General features: G+C 36.0%; 1 protein-coding gene across 1 annotated transcript in view; it reads right to left on the bottom strand.

The window, feature by feature from the left end:
- FBXL5 (F-box and leucine rich repeat protein 5) overlaps positions 1–23220 on the bottom strand; it is a 43162-nt gene that overhangs the window by 6069 nt on the left and 13873 nt on the right. The window contains exons 5-10 of the mRNA XM_045997223.1: positions 21307–21489; positions 18979–19104; positions 15068–15216; positions 14369–14451; positions 12744–13466; positions 1144–1292 (exon numbers count right to left, since the gene is read on the bottom strand). Of these exons, the coding sequence (XP_045853179.1) occupies positions 1144–1292; positions 12744–13466; positions 14369–14451; positions 15068–15216; positions 18979–19104; positions 21307–21489 (1413 nt within the window). The remainder of the gene's footprint in view (positions 1–1143; positions 1293–12743; positions 13467–14368; positions 14452–15067; positions 15217–18978; positions 19105–21306; positions 21490–23220) is intronic.

The raw sequence follows: 23220 nt of genomic DNA, 5'->3' as shown, positions 1-23220 counted from the left end.
CATTCCTCCAGTCTTCCTGGTTCCTTTCAACTGTTCTCCCTGAGAGAAACTCAGGTGATTTTCTTGTCATCTTAAGATAACTTGGGCTTTCAAAGAGAACAGCATATGGTGTAAAAAGACAGGTGCATAGTAGAATCTGAACCATGTAAATGTTTTTCCCAGTTATAAATACAGGGAACTGATTTGCTTACTAATAACTGAGGAGCTTTTTATGCCTCTAGAAATTTCAGTTTCTACCAGTGACTATCAAAAGCCCAAAAGGGCCCTGAATGTACCTTGAAAAAAACATATGCAACAAGCCCACTGCAGGGTAAGGATAGGTTTAAGAAACAAAACAATCAATAAATATTTATCCAATGATTGTTTTAAGTAGGTTCAGCAATCAATCTCCAAAATAATATAGGAATTTTAGTAATGTCTTAGGCATCTCAGCCTCTTCCCCAATACCACTCCCCCACCTCAATCTTCCATGAGACTGATTTGAAACCAGACCCAGGATCCCCAAGAAGTTCACATTACCAAAGTCCTCCCTTCTCAACTGCACTTTTTTTTAGAGTCATGTTACAAGAAATCTGAGTCATCATCCATAAGAAATTGGTATATCTAGAACATCAATACCTCTAAATTGTTCATGAATGCTGTATCACTCTAGAAGAATTTCCCAAAATTTTATAAGAACTTTAATATTGCTAGGGGAGCCGAGGTGGTTCAGTTGGTTAAGCATCTGCCTTTGGCTCAGGTCATGGTCTCAGGGTCCTGGGATCAAGACCTGCATTGGACTCCCTGCTCAGCAGGGAGTCTGCTTCTCCCTCTCCCTCTAACAAATAAATAGAGTCTTAAAAAAAAAAAAAAAAAAAAGAATTTTAGTATTCTTACAACTTGCCATTTTACATAGCTCAAAAATATGGCAGAATATATACTTGAAAGACCTATCTGAAAAAAAAAACTTACCTTTATAGAAGCTAATTAATGAAAACATACATGATTTTTAAATTTTATCAAATGTAAAGAATTCTCTGAAAGTAAAAATGTTTGGGAATTAGAAATCTATAAAATTAAACAGAAAACCCAAGAACCATGAGAACTGTCAAAAAAATTTTAAATCCATTCCTTCAAAATTATCTCATTATTAAAAGGCATTACCGTTAATGTTGTCACAGTAGTAAAAGTATTCATCATTTAGAGAAGGACATGCTGAAACCAAATCCTGCAGGCCTGCACCAGTTACAGTAAGACAACCAGAGAGATTAAGGTGCTCCAAATAAGGCAGCCCTCCTCCCAGAGTCAAAACCCTGTAGGAGAAGAAATCCAACAATTAGAATATATTATTCTATGAAAATTTATGTATTCCTATGGCTCACTGGACCACTATTAACAAATCTTTCAATTTGGTAATGAGGAAATTCAAGAATTTCTATAAAACATGGTAACTAACCTCATCCTTAGGTAGCAATACATTTAACTGAGAAAAACTTCCTACGTTTTTCCTAATTTCATTAGGAAAATCTCAAGGACATTCCATAAACAAGTCTATGAAGTTTCTCTTTATAAGAATATTACAGCAACTCAATTCTTAGAAGTAGTACTGAATCTTGGAATTGTCATCTTCATTCTCCTACAGGTTATCTAAATAAAAATTATCAAAAAAATTACTGACCCATTTTGGCAGTTCCTCAGAGTTACCATTAGCATTTGCATTTGACCCAACACTTCCTCTCCTAAGTGTACACCCAAGAGAACTGAAAAAATATGTTCACATAACTTGCAAACAAATATTCATAGCAGCGTCATTCATAATAACCAAAAAGTGGAAACAACCCAAATTCCAACTAATTAAAATGAATGGATAAACATACATTATAAAGCCATAAAGTACTCATATTGTTATCACATGAATGAACCTTGAAAACATTATGCTAAGTGAAAAAAGCCAGACACAAAAGCCACATACTATATGATTCTATTTATATGAATATCCAAAGTAGGCAGAATAGGCATAGAGACAGAAAGCAGATTAGTAGTTGCCAGGGGCCCAGGGCAAAGAGGATAAGGAGTAATTGCTAAAGAGTAGAGGGTTTCCTTATGGTATGATATAATGTTTCTGAATCAGTGGTGATGCCTGCCAACCTTATAAATCTACTGAAATCACTGATACGTATACTTCAAAAGGATGATCGTAACAGTAAGTGAATTACATGTCAGTAAAAATGAAAACCTAATGGCACATCCTAGAAGAATAAAAACATTAATATAAATAGATAAAAGGAGAAGTTAGCTAAAATTACAATGGCAGAGCTGAAAAATATCAAGAACAAAACTGGGAACATCATTTTTCTATACAATATGTAAAGCAATATTAAAACAGCAAAACTGTGAAAACTGGAACAGTCTATCTTAAAAGGGATGTCAAGAGACTAACAATACAATAAATTTAGTTAAAAAAATTAACATGATTGTGTAGGTACAGGAAAATTAGGAAGTTAAGTAAAAGTATATAAATTATTAATTGAGATTTTTAAAAACTATGGAAAAACTTATATATTCCATAAAGGACTGCTGACTAGCAAAGACTAGAAAGGGACATTTTAAAGTTTTGTAACTGCATATTTAAAAGAAGAAACTGATCTATTAAAAAAAAACTTATCAGGGCAGGTGGGTTAGTCAGTCAGTTGAGCATCTAAGTCTTGAATTTGGCTCAGGTTATGATCTCAGGATCATGGGATCATACCCTGCATCAGGCTCCAAGCTCAGCAGGGAGTCTACTTGGGATTCTCTCTCTCCTTCTCCCTGTACCCCTCCCCCTGCTCATGCTCACTTGTTCTCATCTCTCTCAAATAAAAAATTCTTTTAAAAAAAATTATCAAAACCCCAAGCCCCAAGGGAGATTTAATGCATACATCCCCTTATATTTTGACTGAAAAAAAAAATTGATTTAAACTAATTTTTTTTAAAATCATAAATTATCTTGAGCCATCCCTACAGATTTCAAATTAACAACAGTGGCAGTTCAGGAACTCAGTGGCTTGACTGGACCACAGCAGTTAGAGACACTGGTCTTTAAAGGAAGACAGTACAAAGTTTAAAGTTAATTATTTTTCTCCTATAAAGCTGAATAGCTCATAATAAGAAATAATAAACAGCTTTTAAAAAGTGGTCTCAAGGCACCTGGGTGGCTCAGTTGGTTGAGTGGACTCTTGATTTCAGCTCAGGTCATGATCTCAGCATCATGAAAGCAAGCCTGGCACCGGGTTCCATGTTCAGTGTCGTGTCAGCTTGAGATTCTCTTCTCTCTTTCCTTCTCCCTGCCCTGCTCCTCTCCCTGCTCACATGCACACTCTCTCTCACTCTAAATAAATAAAATCTTTTTTTTTTTTTTTTAAGATAAATCTATTCCCTTAAGAGACAGTGTGTGTGTCAGCAGAATGGGGATGGGGAAGGCAAAAAGGTAGAGAAAATCTCAAGCAGACTCCCAGTTGAGAGCAGAGCCTGACCTCATGACCCTGAGATCCTGACCTGAGCCAAAATCAAGAGTTGAACACTCAACCGACTAAGCCACCCAGGAGTCCCTAAATAAATAAAAGCTTAAAAGAAGAAAAAAAATAGTGGATCTAGGAGGGGAAAAAGTGGTCCGAAAAGATCTCAGAAGCTATTTCTGAGATGCAGAAGCTGCTCCATTTCCTAAAATTTAAAATTTTCAGAACACTAAGGACAAGACTGCATGGAATATAAAACTTCTTCACAGTATACTTGAAGAAAAAACCTGGGCAGTCAGTCAGTGCCCTCACTGAGCTTAATGGGAAATCAAAAATAAATATGTAATTATAATACCATGTGACAGTCTCCTGGAACATACAGAAGGGCATTGATGGGGGAGAAGGGGAGTCCAAAAAGGTTTCCTATAAGAAGGGACATTAATTTTTTTTTTAAGATTTCTTATTCATTTGACAGAGAGAGAGAGCACAAACAGGGGGAGCAGCAGGCAGAGGGAGAGGAAGAAGAAGGCCCCCCACAGGAGCAGAGAGCCCAACTCTGGGCTCCATGCCAAGACCCTGGGATCATGACCTCAGCTGAAGACAGACAATTAAACAACTGAGCCACCCAGGCACCCCAAGAAGGGACATTTAAACTGTGATAGAAACAAACAGAAGTTAGCCAATAAATGTACGTTACAGACAGAGCAAATTCAAATGCCTAAAGATGAGAAATATGGTGCCTTGAAGAAAGAGAAAATAGTTGAATATAGCTACAAAAAGGATAGCTCTGTGTACGTGTCTGTTTGTGTGTGAGAGAGAGATATTTGTCTCTTGTCTTTTTTTGATGGGTGTTAGGAAGTGACCAAGTAAAAATTTAGAGATTTAAGAAGATAAAAAGATATAAACTACAGAAGTAAACAAGGGCCAAGAATTTGGACCTAACCGAAGTGTAACAAAACTCACTGAAAGGTTTAGAAAGAAGAGTAATAACAAGTTAAAAAAAAATGCATTCGAGGAAGATCACTCAAGTCTACCTTTTATCACCAATGTCCAAGTATGTAGACACAAGCCTAAACAGTAAAATCCAAGATGAGTAAAATACAGGTTCTGTCCTCAAGAAATACTAAACAAAGTATTGACAATACATGCAGTAAGAAAAAAAAGTTATAGAAATATATATAAGAGGGGCGCCTGGGTGACTCAGTGGGTTAAGCAGCTGCCTTCGGCTCAGGTCATGATTTCAGGGTCCTGGGATCGAGCCCCACATCGGGTTCTCTGCTCAGCGGGGAGCCTGCTTCCCTTCCTCTCTCTCTGCTTGCCTCTCTGCCTGCTTGTGATTTCTCTCTGTCAAATAAATAAATAAAATCTTAAAAAAAAAAAAAGAAACATATATAAGATATAGAAATATTACAGAGCAGGGAATGATTCAAAAGTAGTAATCTTGGGGTGCCTGGGTGGCTCAGTGAGTTAAGCCTCTGCCTTCAGCTCAAGTCATGATCTCAGGGTCCTGGAATCGAGCCCCACATCGGGCTCTCTGCTCAGCGGGGAGCCTGCTTCCCCCTCTCTCTGCCAGCCTCTCTGCCTACTTGTGATCTCTCTCTGTGTCAAATAAATAAGTAAAATCTTTAAAAAAAAAAAAAAAAAGGTAGTAATCTTTAAAGAAACGGAACAAAATCCAGAATTCAACAATGTATAATTCACACTATCATGTATCACATGACACACTAGGCATTCAAAGAATGAGGGAAAAAATCAATCAATAGAAAAAGACCAATAAATGATAATGACGGGATTAGTAAACAATGACTTTAGAAAAATGCATACAAACTCTGGAGAAAACACTAAATACATGAGGTACTAGCCAACAGGAGAAATAGAACAAGATACTAAAAAGTACTTAATAAATCCAAAAGAAGTCAGGAAAAGACAAAAGAAGAAGAAAAGGTAAAACAAGAGGAAAACAAACAGCAAGATGATAGGCATAAAAATAACCATAACAATAATTATGTTAAATGTAAATAGCCTAAATAAATTAATTAAATGACAGGGAGTATCTGACTGAATTTTAAAAAGTAAGACCTAACAATAATATATGCTATCTGCAAAAAATTGAAGAGTAATTGCCTTGGGGTCAAGGAAAGAAAGAGTAGTGTATAACAAAACAATAATGGCAACATGAGGGGGCCAAAGAAGGTTGAAAATTTAAATAATCAGTAACAGCCAAGATTTCATTCCTACAAAAACCTGAAAACACTGCACTGAGACTAGATATGACACTATCTGTTCCTTAAGGCTTCAGTTTACTTTAAAATATTGATTTTTTAAGGGCACTTGGGTGGCTCTGTCACTTAAGTGCCTGCCTTCAGCTCAGGTCAGGATCTCAGGGTCTTGGGATCACTGGCCCACACTGGGTTCACTGCTCAGGGTTTTGGGATCACAGGCCCACATTGGGTTCACTGCTCCCCAGGAGATCTGCTTCACTCTCTTCTTCCACCCATCTCCCTGCCCACTGTGCTCATATTCTTTCTCCCACCCTCTCTATCCTTCAAATAAATAAAAATCTTTAAAAAAAAAAATATTGAGGGGCGCCTGGGTGGCTCAGTGGTTTAAGCCACTGCCTTCGGCTCAGGTCATGATCTCAGGGTCCTGGGATCGAGTCCCGCATCGGGCTCTCTGCTCCGCAGGGAGCCTGCTTCCCTCTCACTCTCTCTGCCTGCCTCTCTGCCTACTTGTGATCTCTCTCTGTCAAATAAATAAATAAAATCTTTAAAAAAAAAAAAAAAAAAAAAAAAATATTGATTTTCAATCTACATTCTCATAGTCAATGCTCTTGTAACAAGCCCCATATAACCAATGCAGAAGGACTGAAAGCTCCCAATTCGCCCCTCTGTTCCCATATACTAAGTTGTATGCACATGTGAGTTTTATTTGTTCTCAAACCCACTGACACCAGTTGTAGTTACTATTGTAATTGATTACTTAAAATAATTTTTATTACTATTATTTTTTAAGGAGGCTCCACACCCAGTGTGGAGCCAGTGTAGGGCCTCAACTCAAAATTTGAGATCAAGACCTGAGCTGAGATCAAGTGTCAGATGCCTAACAAAATGAGCCACCTAGGCACCCCAAAATGAAATTAATTTTTAAACCAACATAATGAATACAAAAGAATTATGCCTTGGAGGTAAGTGGGGATGGAAACTTATAGTCAAATAAAGCCCTATAATTCGGCTTTTACTTTTTTTGCATTTTTTATTTAAATTGAATTGATTACCATATAATGTATTAGTTTCAGATGTAGAGTTCAGGGATTCATCAGTCTTATATAATACTTACTGCTCATTACATCATGTGCCGTCCTTAATGTCCATCACCCAATTAACTCATCCCCTCACCCCCATCCCCACTATAATTCCACTTTTAGATGTAATATGTCCCCCTCCTAGCATTTTCCAAAGCTTATCAGGAAGTTTCCAAATCCTTTTTCACTAAAAGCAAATAGAAGATACCTCTTAATTATAGTCATCAAAACTCTGACTCCCTTGCTGGGGAGTGGAAGTGGGGAGGGATAGGGTGGCTGGGTTATGGACATTGGGGAGGGTATGTGCTACGGTGAGTGCTGTCAAATGTGTAAGCCTGATGATTCACAGACCCGTACCCCTGGGGCAAATAACACATTATATGTAATTTTAAAAATAAATTAAAAATTCTGACTTTTTTTGAAGTCGATTTTTAATTATACAGAATTTTTAATAAACTCTGACTTATTTAAAAATATCCCAACAAAACTAAGAAAACACAGAAAAACTGCCCCTTGCTCAGATTATCACTGCAGCTTTGAAATATTACAAAAGGGTATAGTTATTTCATTCTTTGAATAGTAAAACTGGTCATGCTGAAAATACAACTGAGGGCACATGGGTGGTTCAGTCAGTTGAGTGACTCTTGACTTCAGCTCAGGTCTTAATCTCAGGTTAGTAAGTTTAGGCCCTACTATGCACTTAAGGATGGGTGTAGAGCCTACTTAAAACTTAAAAAACAACAAAAGTGGCAGAAGCTCTTTCTGCCCATGGGTCCTGTCCCCAAATAAAATCACTTTTTGTACCCCCTCTCAAAAAAACCCACCACTGGCGCCTGGGTGGCTCAGTGGGTTAAAGCCTCTGCCTTCGGCTCGAGTCATGATCCCAGGATCCTGGAATAGAGCCCTACATTGGACTCTCTGCTCGGTGGGGAGCCTGCTCCCCACCCCCCCCCGCCTGCCTCTCTGCCTGCCCCCCCCAAAAAAATAAATAAATAATCTTTTAAAAAAAAAGAAGTGTTTAAAAAAAAAGTCTTCAAAAAAACGCAACACAACAAAAGCATAAACAAAAAATTTTAACTTAAAAATTTTAAAAATTAAAAAAAAGGAACACACAACTGAAGGGTGCCTGGCTGGCTCATCAGAAGAACATGCAACTCTTGTTCTCAGGGTTTTGAATATAAGCGTCAGAGTGGGTGTAGAGATTACTTAAAATAAACTGAAAAAAAGGAAAAAGAAAAAAAACAACTGACTAGAGCTACAGATATGTTTTAATAAGGTATAGTGATAATTAAAAAAATAATGGTATTGGAAAATGAATTATTAGGAACCAAAAATTCCTAATTCTTTAAAACCAAGTTACATTCAAAAGAAAAAAACAAAAACAAAAACAAAAAAAAAATCAAGTTACATTCAAAAAAAAATGTATCAGGAATACATATATAAAAATACAGTAAAAACAAGTTTAAAAAGGAATGAGAATATAGTTGTCTTACTTTGTATTGCTTTAACTACAATCTATCAACCTACACCCAAAGTCTGACTGGGCCCAAAGTCAGTGAACCATGGTATTTTCTCCAACATTTTTCATAAGAACACGTAACCTAACAGAGCTCTAAGTGGCTCTGTTAGAATCTAGGAGCCGAGAAGAGCTACCTCTCTGAGCTAATGAATGCTTCACCTCCACCCTTCCATTCTCCAGGAAGAAAGATTAATTTAGTTTACTGAAGATTGTAATGACCAAAAGAAAAAATGAGAGAATTAAAATACAGAACTTCTCCCAGGTAGTTTCTTTATAACTCAAAAAAGCAGTACAAGTACAACTTACACTTCTAGCAAGAAGTATGAAAGTGCCCCTGTATTATCAAATTTTAAAATACTTGCTAAAAGGGGCGCCTGGGTGGCTCAGTGGGTTAAAGCCTCTGCCTTCGGCTCAGGTCATGATCCCAGGGTCCTGGGATCGAGCCCCACATCGGGCTCTCTGCTCAGCAGGGAGCCTGCTTCCTCCTCTCTCTCTCTGCCTACTTGTGATCTCTGTCTGTCAAATAAATAAATAAAATCTTTAAAAAAAAAAAAAAAAAAAAATACTTGCTAAAATGTGTAAGTGAAAATTATATCTTACAAAATTATAATTTTATATTTTCCTTATTATAAATGAGATCAAGTGTCTTTTCATATTTTCAGGAGTTAAATATTTGTATGTCATTTTCTGTATTTTGCTTTTTCATGTGCTTTGCAAATTTTCAGCTGTTTTCAATTATTTTCTTATTAATTGGTATGAATGTTTCCACATTAGGAAAACGAATAATTTGTGATATAAGTTGCAATTTTTTCCCCTTTGTCACTTGCCTTTTGACTTATTTTTTTCTTCAGGCAGAAAAACTGTATTTTATATAGCTGAATTTATCAATATGTTACTTCAAGGCTTCTGGAGTTGTCTGCAATGCTTAAGAGGCCTTCACAATTCTGAGATTAAAAAAGAACTCTATGTGCTTGAGTTTTTTGCCACTAATACTTTATGATTAATTTTTCATTTATAATTCTTTGATCCATCTGGAATTTATTGTATATGAAGCAGGAATCCAAATTTATGTGTGTACTTTTGTTTTTCAAAATAGCTTATTATTGACTCAGTTTAATTTACTTAGTAACTCATTTTTTTTAACTTAAATTGAAGAGCTCTCTTTATCAAACGAAAAGAATGCTTTATAGATTTAGATGCATTTTCTATTGTTTTTTCTAGTTATAAGCACATACCACTCTGTTTCCATATAGTTAGTTTCATAATGTGGTTTAATAAATTACAAAGGTAGTATTTATTATGATTTTTTCCTAGAATTTTTGTCTGTATTTGGCAAACCAACTGATAATATTGGGAGCTTTGACTTCATTATGTTGTTGGTTTTTTCTATTAAAGAATATGCAGAACTTTCTGCTTGTTTAAATGAAAATCTTCTTTTGTGTTGTTTAGTATTTTAAAGTTTTCTTCTTATAGATGGTTTCCACTACTTGTTAAGCTTGTCTTTAGTACTTCAGCTATTTTGTAGCTTCTATTAAAGTTTTTTTTTCCAAAAAAAAGAAAAAGGCAGTACAAGTAGATCATACTCAAAGACCAAAAATTCTAAACTCTGGCTATTTAATTCCAATACAGCTCAGCAGTGCTTTTTGTAAAACTTAAGGCTATATAATGGCACTAAATTACTTCAACAGATACTCTACATTTTCCAAAAATTCCCAATATAAAACCATGACTAAATTTAAGTTAAGAAGAGAAAAGAGGGGTGCCTGGGTGGCTCAGTGGGTTAAAGCCTCTGCCATCAGGGTCCTGGGATCGAGCCCCGCATCAGACTCTCTGCTCAGCAGGGAGCCTGCTTCCTCCTCTCTCTCTGTCTGCCTCTCTGCCTACTTGTGATCTCTGTCTGTCAAATAAATTAATAAAACTCTTAAAAAAAGAGAGAGAAAAGAAAATCCTAAATGATGAAATAATAATAAATGTAATTCTGTACCCCTTGAAGATTTTTAGTAGGCCAAATTCTAATATTAATGCCAATAAATCAATACAGAATTATTTTCTGAGGAATTTGAGAGGCAGGGTAGGGGGTCTGGGGGATAGGGAAGGAAAAAATGAAACAAGTTGGGATTAAGACCCAGGGTCCTGGGATTGATCCCCACATCAGCCTCTCTGCTCAGAGGGGAGCCTGCTTCCTCCTCTCTCTCTCTGCCCGCCTCTCTGCCTACTTGTGATCTCTGTCTGTCAAATAAATAAATAAAATCTTTTAAAAAGGGGGGGCACCTGGGTGGCTCAGTGGGTTAAAGCCTCTGCCTTCAGCTCAGGTCATGATCCCAGGGTCCTGGGATCGAGCCCCACATCGGGCTCTTTGCTCACCAGGGCCTGCTTCCCCATCTCTCTCTCTGCCTGCCTCTCTGCCTACTTGTGATCTCTGTCTGTCAAGTAAATAAATAAAATCTTAAAAAAAAAAAAAAAAGATGGGATCAAGAGGGAGACAAACCGTAAGAGACTCAATCTCACAAAACAAACTGAGGGTTGCTGGGTTGCTGAGGGTTGTAGGGAGGGGATGGTTGGCTATGGACATGGGTAAGGGTATGTGCTATGGTGAGTGCTGTGAAATGTGTAAGCCTGATGATTCACAGACCTGTACCCCTGGAGCAAATAAAAATTTAAAAATTTAAAAAAAAATTTTTTAAAACTCATTACAAAGATCACTATTCTGCTAACTTTCCTATAAATTTAAAATAGGATTTTAACTGCAAACATTTTTATAAATTATTAAACCATGTGGGTACATTTGAAATACATACCTTTTTTAAGGACCTTGCTTCTTTTTTTTTTTTTTTAAAGATTTTATTTATTTATTTATTTATTTGACAGATAGAGATCACAAGTAGGGAGAGAGGTAGGCAGAGAGAGAGAGAGAGAGGAGGAAGCAGGCTCCCTGCCAAGCAGAGAGCCCGATGCGGGGCTCGATCCCAGGACTCTGGGATCACGACCTGAGCGAAAGGCAGAGGCTTTAACCCACTGAGCCACCCAGGCGCCCCAAGGACCTTGCTTCTTAAAAAGAATACAGAAGACTACTCAAAAAAATAATTTTTCTGCTCTTCTACCTTCTACTTATATATCACCAACCAACTTCTATAAACTTACATCCTACTATCACCCAGTACATATCATTCACCACAACCAAACTGGAATACCAAGTCTCTAAACATTTGCTGAGTCCAACTTAATCTGCTAAAGATCATACCGACAAGAAAAGAAGAATACTAGGCTTTATGTTGGATGAATTTTCATTGTTTAACATATCTAGCATCCCATTATTAAAGAACCTTAATAAAATTCAAGTCTATTACAAGGTAAAAGAGAAAACATATAAACAAATTCCGAAAGTTCCTATCAAATATAATGAAATAATTACTGCACCTTAATAATACTGAGAACAGCCATAACAACAAAATAACCTAACAACAATTACAATAGCGCTTTACTACTATGTGTACTGTGTACTCAAGTAATCCTCACTGCTTGGAATGAATGGTGTCTTCTCCCACTGTCACCTATCAAAATCCTTCATTTTTCTTCAAGATTCAATTCAGTGTCATTTCTTTCTTTCTTTCTTTCTTTCTTTCCGTTTTTTTTGGTTTTTGGTTTGTTTTTTTTTAAGCAGGCGTTCCCTCCATGTCTAACATGAAGCTTGAACTCACAACCCTGAGATCAAGAGTCAGATGCTCTGGTGACTGACCCAGCCAGGCACCCTTCCTCATTAAATTTCCTGATCATTTACTACAACTGAATGAGAGATGTCTTCTATCTCCTTTGATACCCACAGAATCTCTATACATCCCTTAAAGAGTGTACACAGATAATACACAGCAATGGAATATGATATATTTTATTTTCTTCTCTGTTACAAGCCCTTGAGGAAAAAGCTATCTTATTTTTCATCTACTAAAGCGTCTTAGAAAATTTGTAGGCATCTGCTGACTATTGATTAAACTCAACATTCTGGGTGCCTGGGTGGCTCAATCGGTTAAGTGTCTGCCTTTGGCTTAGGTCAGGATTCCAGAGTTCTGGGATAAAGTCCTACTCAGGCTCCCTGATCAGTAGGGAGCCTGCTTCTCCCTCTGCCTTCCCCCACCTTGTACATATGCACACACACTCACTGTCTCTCTCTGAAAAATAAACAAAAATTCTTTAAAAAAAATAAACTCTTAATGTTCTTCCATATTTCACTAAGAATTTAAATGGACTGAAATGAAACTCTGAGCTCAACTTATATTGTTCTAATGCTTTGAAGTAGGACAGATTTTGGTTAACTCTTTTTTTTTTTTTTTTTTTGGTTAACTCTTTCAGTTAAACAAATCAGCTAAAAGGAATGACTTAAATTGAAATTTTTATATTCCATTTGAGAATGTGAATATGTCCACTTCTTAATATTCTGCAACTAATTACTTACCTGAGACCATGGTCTGTGATCTGGTAACATCCAGACAGACTGAGAAACAGAAGTACGCGTCCAGTCTCTTGATCAGATTTTTCACTCCCAGAGTAAATTAAGTCTTGTCCTCTAAGCAATCTAGTCCTTGATGCTTTTTTACACAATGCAGAAGACTCTGGGAGTGTTGACATAGTTCTTAGAGCTGTTCCTGTACAACAAAATGAATGACCACAATATGCAAAGGCTGGAGAAGCACAATGCTGCTGCCAACAGACACTAGTCCTTAATCCAACAATATCTTTACTGTAACAACCAGAGGAGGAACAACTAAAGTTGGATGCTGTTTCCATTACACAAAGACTTTCAACATTTCTATGTCTCCATTCTACAGCATCTTCAATATCAGCCAAATCTTCAGCATCTAACATCCACACATATGGAGAAGTGAAACTGTCAGAAGAAACGGTCTTAGTCCAGGGGTGTTCATTATCCATTTCTTCTCCAATACCCTTGTTAGTTAAATCGTGCAAACAAGTGTATTGCTTGGTGGACTGCATGGTAATGTCTTTATTTTTCCATGTAGTCGAAGTAATTTTGCTCGTAGTTTTTAAAAGGCCACTCTGATGAGATGTCAGAATTCCGAGGGCTCTAGAAATCTTCTCTAGAGCCACATCTGTGATTTTTTCACATCCAGACAGATCAAGATGCCGAAGACTCTGGCAGCAACCAAGCCAAGACCAACTATAATTAAGAAATAATAGGACTATTAGTGGATATTGTTAAAATCTTCAAAAGCATTTGATTATATGTGAGTAGACAGAAACTAAAAGATTTAAAATCTAATATAATCAAATATTTACTGAGTATCTATTGTCAGGCATCATTTTAGAAACTAGGAATTAGAAAAGACAGTAAGAGTAATTAGGGTCTAAGATTATTACTACCCTTCCATTATAAGGGTAGGAGGACAAAGATATAGAAAGGAGAGACTTCACTTATTATTCCAACAAGTAACCAGTAGAGGAAAGGCTGCACACACACCAAAGAAAGAGAATAGCTAATTAAAGGAGGAAGATCCAGAAGAAACAAACTCTAGGAACTGGGACAGAATTAGCCATAGCCAGAGAAGCGTACACCTCTCCCTCTGAAATAGGAAGAGAGATACTGATACAAATGCTAGAAGGGGAAAGAGAAGGGTGAGGCAGAATAAGAAAGAAAGTGATGGTATCTAAGGAAATAAAACCTATGAAGACTGTAGCTTGAAGAAAATGTTACAGTTCCAGAATATGAAGAATGTAAGAGAAAGCTTTGCCAAATGGCATTTGGAGGCCAAATGAAACTGGAAACTTCTTAAAAATATATAATGCCAATCTACATTGACTGCCCAGCAAGGCTCAAAGGTCTAGACACAGTAGAGGATTATAAAGATGAAAGGATGATGCAAACTGAATTTTTGGATCAGCTGGATCCTATGGACAAGAAGCAAACTGGAGGGTGTTATCAAGTTAAGTCACATATGACTTAGATCTGATAGTAAAAAATTATAGTACAATTAAACTGCAATTATGGAAATAAACTACAGAACAATTCTACTAATACATAGGTTGAAACCATTATACTGAAATGTCCAAAAAATAACTAACCTGTCAAATGCAGAATCTGAAATGTCAGTCTGGGTCAGATCCAGATGCTCCAAGTTAGGACAAAGTTCTAAAATCTGCCTAACCTGGTGGGTGGGTGGGGGGGGGTGGGGATTAAGAAAGACATAACTTTTAGTAAATAACTTTCAGTAAATAACATAAGCCAGTGGTTCTCAAGCTTTTGTGCATGTAAAAAATCACTTCAGTTTGCATTACAAATATATATTCTGGACTCAAAACTCTGGACAATCTGTTTTAGTAACCATGGGATTAGACCCAAGAAATTTTATCTCTAAGGAATACCCAAGGAGATTCTGACGGAGGACAAGACACACTTGTAAGACAGTGTGACTTAATCTCACTTGCCTGTTTTACCAAGTCTTACATATAAAGAAACATTAAAAAAAAAACTGGGCTTCATCATAGAACTTAGTATCTGTGAAACTAAGTAAATTGTTTAACCTCTCCTGGTCTCTGTTTCCTTTTCTATAATGTGTAGAGGGTACCTGTGTACCAAAACTACTAGGAAAACTGAAATGAAATAACATGAAAAGTTAGCAGTGTATGGCCGCCCATGGGAAGGCACTCTCCTGAGTAAACAGCTATTTTTTTTTTCCTTCATTAAATTCAGGAATAAGTAAACCAAATTTAGATCACTGCTACTTTTTCTTAATACCCAAACTAGTACTAATTTATACATACCATTTTGCTGGAAACTGCAGAGCTGTATGCTAATACTATAGTTTTTACTGAAGTTCCGACATATGGTAGAACGTTATGAATTAAGCCATGAAGTAAACGTTTTTCCATTTGCGCAATGCTGATAGCAATCGATTCCTCTGCAGACTCTTCTGTAAAATGAATTCAAAAATCTAAGAATTTGATACCAGTAATTATAATTAGGCTACTCAACGAATCACCAAGTCATTAAATATGAAATACTTTTTGCCTTTTTTTTTTTTTTAATGTAGGCTCCATGTCCAGGTGGAGCCCAGTGCAGGGATTGAACGCATTACCCTGAGATCAGGACCTGAGCTGTGATCAAGAGTCACGTGCCTGGGAGCCTGGGTGGCTCAGTGGGTTAAGCCTCTGCTTTCAGCTCAGGTCATGATCCCAGGATCCTGGGATCGAGTCCGGCATCCCGCTCTCTGCTCAGCAGGGAGCCTGCTTCCCCTCTCTCTCTGCTCTGCCTCTCTGTCTGCTTGTGATCACTTTCTCTGTCAAATTAAATAAATAAAATCTTTAAAAAAAAAAAAAAAAGAGTCACGTGCCTATCCAGATGGGTCAACCAGGTCAATCCCTTTTCTTTCTCTTTTTTCTTTTTTTTTAAGATTTTTATTTATTCATTTGACAGACAGAGATCACAAGTAGGCAGAGAGGAAGGCAGAGAGAGAGGAGGAAGCAGGCTCCCCGCAGAGCAGAGAGCCCGACTCGGGGCTCGATCCCAGGACTCCAGGATCATGACCTGAGCTGAAGGCAGAGGCTTTAACCCACTGAGCCACCCAGGCGCCCCTCTTTTTTTTTTTTTTTTTAATACTTTATGCTATTCTTAAACTCCCTTATATATGGTAAAGCAATTTCAATGGATAAGGTCTCACTCACCAGAAATTAATATTTAACAGGTCTGACATCAACTAAAAAGAGACAAAAGGGAAAAAAAAGTTTATAATGAGACTGAAGGGAAGATTTTTTTTCACTTGTTTTGAGGCTGAAGGTGATAAGTAAGTAAAGCAGAGACAGAAAAAATAACTTCAGCTTCAGGTGAAAAAGTTTTGGAAAAATACTGAGTATTTAAAAGAACAGTAGAAGCTCTTCAAGAAAATAGTAGAAGCTATTCAAGAAAAAAATCAAAAGAAAAATAACTATGATAAAAAGTATCATTTGTTATTTTAGAAAAATAAAAGGGACAGAGAGCTAAAAAGGATTTAAAACAATTGAATGAGCCTGGTCATAACAAATCAAGTAAAAGTAAAGTAGCTTAGAATTTTTAAGAAGCATGGTTTTTGGTTTTTGCTTAATAACTTCTGTAGAGCCTAGATGTTTGCAACAGGATGCCACACTGTTAACAACCAACACCACAAAAACACTACAAACTCCAATTTGATATAAGTAAAAAAAATATACCAACTAAACCAAAAAGAATGAATTAATAATGTATTACCTTTCTCAGGGCACTATTATTATTATGCTTACCTAAAGACGTAACCTGAATATTTCTGAACAGTTTAACAGAATTAAGAAAGTCTCATTTTTAAGAAAGTCTCATTTAAAAGAAAACTGAATATAGCTTATGAAAGAAATATTTTTAAAAATTCTGAATTTGTGATTAATGGTTACAATATTTACAGATTTACCTAAATTTCTTGTTTATTAGTCAGACATATGTAAAGTACAAAGATAAAAATGACTTTTGGCAAACCTATTTATCCTATAGTAATTTTATTCCCAAATAATTCTTTTGTTTCTGTGGTCCTCCCTATCTAAATCTGTTTTACTGGGAAATCCTTAAAAAAATTTTTAAAAATTTAAGAAATTAAATATTCTAGGCACCTGGGTGGCTCAGTGGGTTAAAGCCTCTGCCTTCCGCTCAGGTCATGATCCCAGGGTCCAGGGATTGAGCCCAGAATCGGGCTCTCTGCTCAGCGGGGAGCCTGCTTCCTCCTCTCTCCTCTCTCTCTGCCTGCCTCTCTGCCTACTTGTGATCTCTGTCAAATAAATAAATAAAATCTTTAAAAAAAAAAAAAAAGAAATTAAATATCCTATGAAGAACAACATCCTCCTGCAAGACTAGAAAAGACAACTGAAAAAGCACTAACATAAAATATAGGTGGTAGATCCAAAGTTTAGTCTTAGCTACACCTCACAGCTGAACGGATATATTACCTTAACAAGGCTCAATCATTACAGCCTTAACCTATCCTTTTCAATGTGAATGCTTATTGATAAGCATTCTTTGGTTATTGCCTCAAGTACTGAGACAAATACACTAAATTTGGTAGACTTTAAAGCTCACATGTGTTTTGCTCAAACTTCTCAGAAGACCTTAGTCACCCTATTTAAAATTTTAGTTTCTTTCCTCTCTTCCTCCATGGCTCCTGACACTATCCAACACAGCATATATATTTTGCCTGTGTTTATCATTTATCTTCTCTCTCTTTTTTTTTTTTTAAGATTTTATTTATTTGAGAGAGAAGGAGAGAGAGGGAGTTAAAAAGCAGGGGGAGGAACAGAGGGAGCCGGAGAGGAAGAAGCAGATTCCTGGCTGAGCAAGGAGCCCAATGCGGGGCTTGATCCCAGTACCCTGAGATCAAGATCTGAACCAAAAGGCAGATGCTTAACTGACTGAGCCACCCAGAGGCTCCTCCCCTCTCCAAATTGTAAGACCAAGGATTTTTTTTCCTATTTTGTTTGCTATTAACCTCATGCCCAAGAAAGTTCTTGCTACAGGGTGAGCATATCACCCAATCTAGCTGAAACAGACCTCTTTCTTGTGTAGCATCCTCTAAATGTTCAAAACCGTAACACAATGTGGCAACTTCATTTCACAGATCTTTATATTTATAGTCCTCCTTTTCCACGTTTGGTTCTTTGCCAAAATTTTTTTTTAAGATTTATTTATTTATTTGGGTGGGGGAAAGGGTAAGAAACTCAAGCACACTCCCTGCTGAGCACAGAACCTGACCTGGGCCTGGATCCCACAACCCTGAGATCAATACCTGAGCAGAAACCAAGAGTCTGACACTTAGCCAACTGCACCATCTAGGCACCCCCAGCTTAGTATTTTTTAAGTGAGCAAGTTATAAATAAAAACTCCCTACAGTTTCAGTTTTACTAGGTATTAGAATGTCTTGCCCGTTTTTTTTTTACTCTTTCACCATCTTTTAGTAATTATCTCCTACAATAGTACCTAAGAATTTTTCTCTTCCTCCTTTATACTCCCCAAATAGCATCTTTCTGCACCTCTACTGTGGCATTTTTAATTATATACCTTGAATTAAGAATTACCTATTCTAAATTCTCTCCCATATGAGTTCTTTAAGGACAGGAATAAAATCTTAGTCACCCTTCAATTCTCCCACAGTACTTACAGAATGGCTAGACTAGTTATAATCCCTTGTCATTTACAGAGAATTTTCATATATACATAACTTAATTCCACATTAACATTGTGAAGCAAGCAGTATGATGGTTTACAAATGAATAAACAGATTCAACAGCTTCATGCTCCTTCCTCTATGCCACGATGACTCAATAAATATTGCTGAACTGATCAAATAAAATGGTCCTAAAAAACACACTGTAAACTACAAAGTGCTACATAATGAACGTACATTACTTCAATAAGGAGGATAGTCATTATTTCTGGTTTAAGTATTTAAATATAAAAACAGATGGGAAAAAACCCTATATACACTTAAATCAAACAGAATAACTTTTTAAGTTTGCTTATTATTCTTTCAAATTTTATAAAGTAGTAGGCTTGTAAACTCCAATTTCTTTATAAGACACAAAATATGCAAATCTTAACACCTAATAATTTATAAGCACTTAACTGTTAAGTATATTAATTGCTAAAGCACCATGTACTAATTTTAATTCCAAACATAGCTTACCAGATTCATCTATATCAGCATCTTCATCCCACTCCTGAAAAGCACGACTTTCATCTTTTCTGTTTTTCACCCATTCCTCATCAGGTTCGGTATCAAGTTCAGTTGCTGGACCACTATACCAGTCACCTACTCAACAAATAAATAAAAGGAACAAAGTAAGATTAGACTGGCTACCATTAAAAAAAAAATTTCACCTATTTACAATAAAAATCTCTGCGTACAGAAAATACTTGAGCTCTAGGCAATGGGCCAGCAATTGTTAGAAATGTTCAATTATGGTTTAAAAATTACACTTAAATAATATGCAAGGGAATGTCAGACATACTAAAAAGAATTATGAAAAATAATTATCAATAGAAGTCTTACATGCAATTTTAGAAATCATTGAAAAGAACTTAACCTTTTTCCCCTACTGTGGCTTCACACTGGCACCAGCAATACCCTCCAAATGATGATAGCTAATAAACAAAAGTAAGCAAAGACTTTCTGCTCAATAATGAATAGTTGGCAATTCAGCAATAGATAGGAACATAGTCAAAGGGGAAAGATTAAGGTAAACTAAATCATAAATGTAAAGATCCTGGAGACTAAATTATAAAACTGTAAAGTAAGAGACAATGCAGAATTAATTTACTGGACTCTTAACATTACATCTAAATTACAATTTCTCAATCTTAACAGTACTGACATTCTGGGCTGGGTAATTCTTTGCAGTGGGGAGCTGTACTGTGCATTGTAATATGGTGTTTAGCACAAACCCTGGCCTCTACTCACTGCAGGCTAGTAAAATCCCCCCAAATGGGACAAACAAAAACGTCTCCACAGACATTTCAAAATGTTCCCTAGATGGTGGTAAAAACAAATTCTGATTGAGAGACACTAGAAACAAACACCATAAATAAATTAAAAAAAAAATTTTTTTATTGAAACTTTTTGTTTAAACATTAAAAAACAAAGAGAAGCATATTTAAGATCTGGTTAAGATCACAGAAGTCTTGTACAGCACTTTTACCTTTGATCTTTACATCAAATAGTACCTAATTATGTGTTAATTCCTATTAATTAGTTATTAATAGTTAAAAATATAGCGAAACCATAAAGTATTAAATATATCCATATTTCCCTTGACTTCTCACTTAATATTTCATTTTCCTCCAATAGGAAAATTATTCTACATAAAAGTAATAATTCTGGGGCGCCCGGGTGGCTCAGTTGGTTAAGCGGCTGCCTTTGGCTCAGGTCATAATCCCAGGGTCTTGAGATCGAGCCCCACATCAGGCTCTCTGCTCAGTGAAGGGAGAGCCTGCTTCTCCCTCTCCCTCTGCCTGCCACTCTGCCTACTTGTGCGTGCGCTCTCTCTATCAAATAAAAAAAAATAAAATCTTTAAAAAATAATAGTAATTCTAATCATTTAGTAAGTCCACTCAATACTTCAAATAGCTTTGCTAAAAAAAAATCAAAGAACAGCTATTTTAAAGATGCTATATATTAACATAAAAAATAAAATTTTTTAAATTCAATTTATAATTATGTGAGAAATATGTATCTCCATGTCAAAGTGACAAATTACAGACAACAAAAAAATTTTATTTAAATGTGAAGTTAAAAGAGTCATTTAGAAGAAACTGTTTTAATTCAGTTTCATACAGGAAAAATGTATGCCATATTATTTGCTTTTACTCCATGACCGCACTATATGCTCATGAAAAGGAGATTTTCTTTAATTGTTTCAAGTAAAAGTAAGTTATCACAATGAAATAAATATGAAATTGTGATTTAGGATGTGGCATTACCAATCACCAAAAAACATGCTGAAGACAAAAACAGTCAGTTATTCTGAGCCACTACCAAGGCAGCCCTAGTGGTGCTTCATCTTTAAATTTTATAGAATTTATTCTCTACTTTTTTATATAATATAATTATTTAAATCTGTTCTGACAACCTATTAATTTCATTTTAACTCCAAACACAGGCAAAAGCAGGAAGAAGTAGCATTTTAAAAGTAGCATAATGAATACCCATCACCTCATCACCGATCTTCAACAATTATCAACATTTTGCCAATTATTTTTCATTCTCTCCCCTATTTTTTCCCTAATTATTTTAAAAGAAATTGCACACATCACATAAATCACCCATGAATATATCAGCATTGTTAGCTTTTCAAAAGTGTATACAAAAAACACATCATCTAACTGTGAAATCTACTTTTTGGTCAACCTCTCAGAATTTCCCTCCCTGACCCTGCTTATTAACGTCTACAAGTAATCACTTAGAAAAATGGATTGAAGTATTTCTTAAAACAAACTAAAAGTTTCATTTACCTACCTCTAGCCCAATGAACAGGGTAAAGATGTTTCCAAAGCGATCCAGTTTTTGCGAGCTGAGACCATTTAGTGCTTACTTGACTGCATCGACACAATTCTTGAGGATTAAGATAACTGAAAATTGACAGCATTACCTCAGGAGGAAGATGGGTTATACCTGTGGCTTGTTCTGACACTTCCGCTTCTGAAATAAAAAAAATTAAAAAAAAAACAACTTTAACATTAAAGGCTGTAAGAGCAAATGCAGTAAAAAATTACAATCACATTTCTATAAATAAAAATCCAGTGCCTAAAGTCCACTCCTTCCTGCTTCCAAGATGTGAAAAGGAAATAACACGGATTAGTGGTAACATGGGGATGTTCAACTTGTTAAGAACCTGTAGGGTTAAACTATGAGGTCCCAAATCATACTTCATGAGTTGGAGCTACAATAATGAACATAGAATTGACTTCCTCTTACAAAGGCGTCACAGAAAAAACAATACTCACTCTGTAGCATAAGAAGCATCATTTGAAAAAGGAACCCAGCAGGTTTTACAGCTTCAAGTATAGAGTCAGCCAGATTATGAGATCTCCAAGGCATTTTTAATGACACACACAAATCTCATAACACGTTCCATTCATGTATTAGGACTCCTGTCAATATTTTCCTTGTGCTCCCTCTTTGATTTTCACATTTGATATAAGAGGTCTGTGAAATCTAACTTCTGTAACCACAGGTAACCAAACCTACTTCTACTATTTGTGAGCCAGCTGAGACAATGTAATGTTAACATTTCTAATGCTCGTGTACATTTTTATCGGCAATCTTTTGTCAGCAACTATTTAAAAAAAATAGCCTTTGAATGTACAATTTCCTATAATAAATTACTCCAGTAGCAATTTTCCCAAAAAATGCAAATGAAGTGCTACAATAAGAATACAAACTACAAGAGATTCATCAATAAGGACTGCAAAGAATTTGAGGTACCTTGTACATTTGATTTGCCCTCACAAAGCAACTTAAATACAGAATTGCTACGATCACATTACTTTAACCCAACCTTTTTCAAATGGCAAATATTTAATCATAATACAGCTATAATTTGCTTTGAAGGAGTGGGAAAACTAAATGTAGTAAGTGTGATGCTTTTAAATCCCATGTGAGAATTACAATTAAACTAGACACAACAGGTCTTGGCTTGGTGTCGAAGGCACAAGCTACATTTCAGAATGAAGCACACAAGCTTTATGGGTTTAATTATAGGCTCACCTATAAAAACATTTTTGTTTCAACATGCATCTCACCTACTTTGTTAAATAAAGAGAAAAGGACCAATTTCAAAGAATTTTAAGCTATTTTAATAGGACTGTCACTGCTATTGCCCATCTAGAAGCAGAAAAGAAATTTTTACTAGCCTGAGGATGCCAATTTCCTTTAATGATGTTTTAAAAGGCAAAGCTATCAAAGATCAATAAGAATAAATATGAGGTGGGGCACGTGGGTGGCTCAGTGAGTTAAAGCCTCTGCTTTCAGCTCAGGTCATGATCAAGGGTCCTGGGATCCAGCCCCGCATCGGGCTCTCTGCTCAGTAGGAAGCCTGCTTCCCTTCCTCTCTCTGTCTGCCTGCCTCTCTGCCTACTTGTGATCTCTGTCTGTCATATAAATAAATAAAATCTTTAAAAAAAAAAAAAGAATAAATATAAGGAAGTAGTCTATGAATTAAAAAGGCAAGCAGACTTTATTTGCATTTCTCATTTGTTTTCTTAAAGTAACAATACATAGAAAAACAGTGTTCTCATACTTGCTCCCCTGTGTATTACTGGATATAAGCTAAGAGAATAACACATGGAAAAGGATGGAAATAAAGCTATAAGCATAACTTATTTTAAAAACTAATGGAAAAAACAAGGAAAGATAAACAGTCACTATGGT

The sequence above is a fragment of the Meles meles genome, chromosome 2 (assembly GCF_922984935.1).
Source record: "Meles meles chromosome 2, mMelMel3.1 paternal haplotype, whole genome shotgun sequence".
Taxonomy (NCBI): Eukaryota; Metazoa; Chordata; class Mammalia; order Carnivora; family Mustelidae; genus Meles; species Meles meles.
Note: the sequence above shows the minus strand (reverse complement) of the source record. Positions and strands in the feature narration are given on the sequence as shown.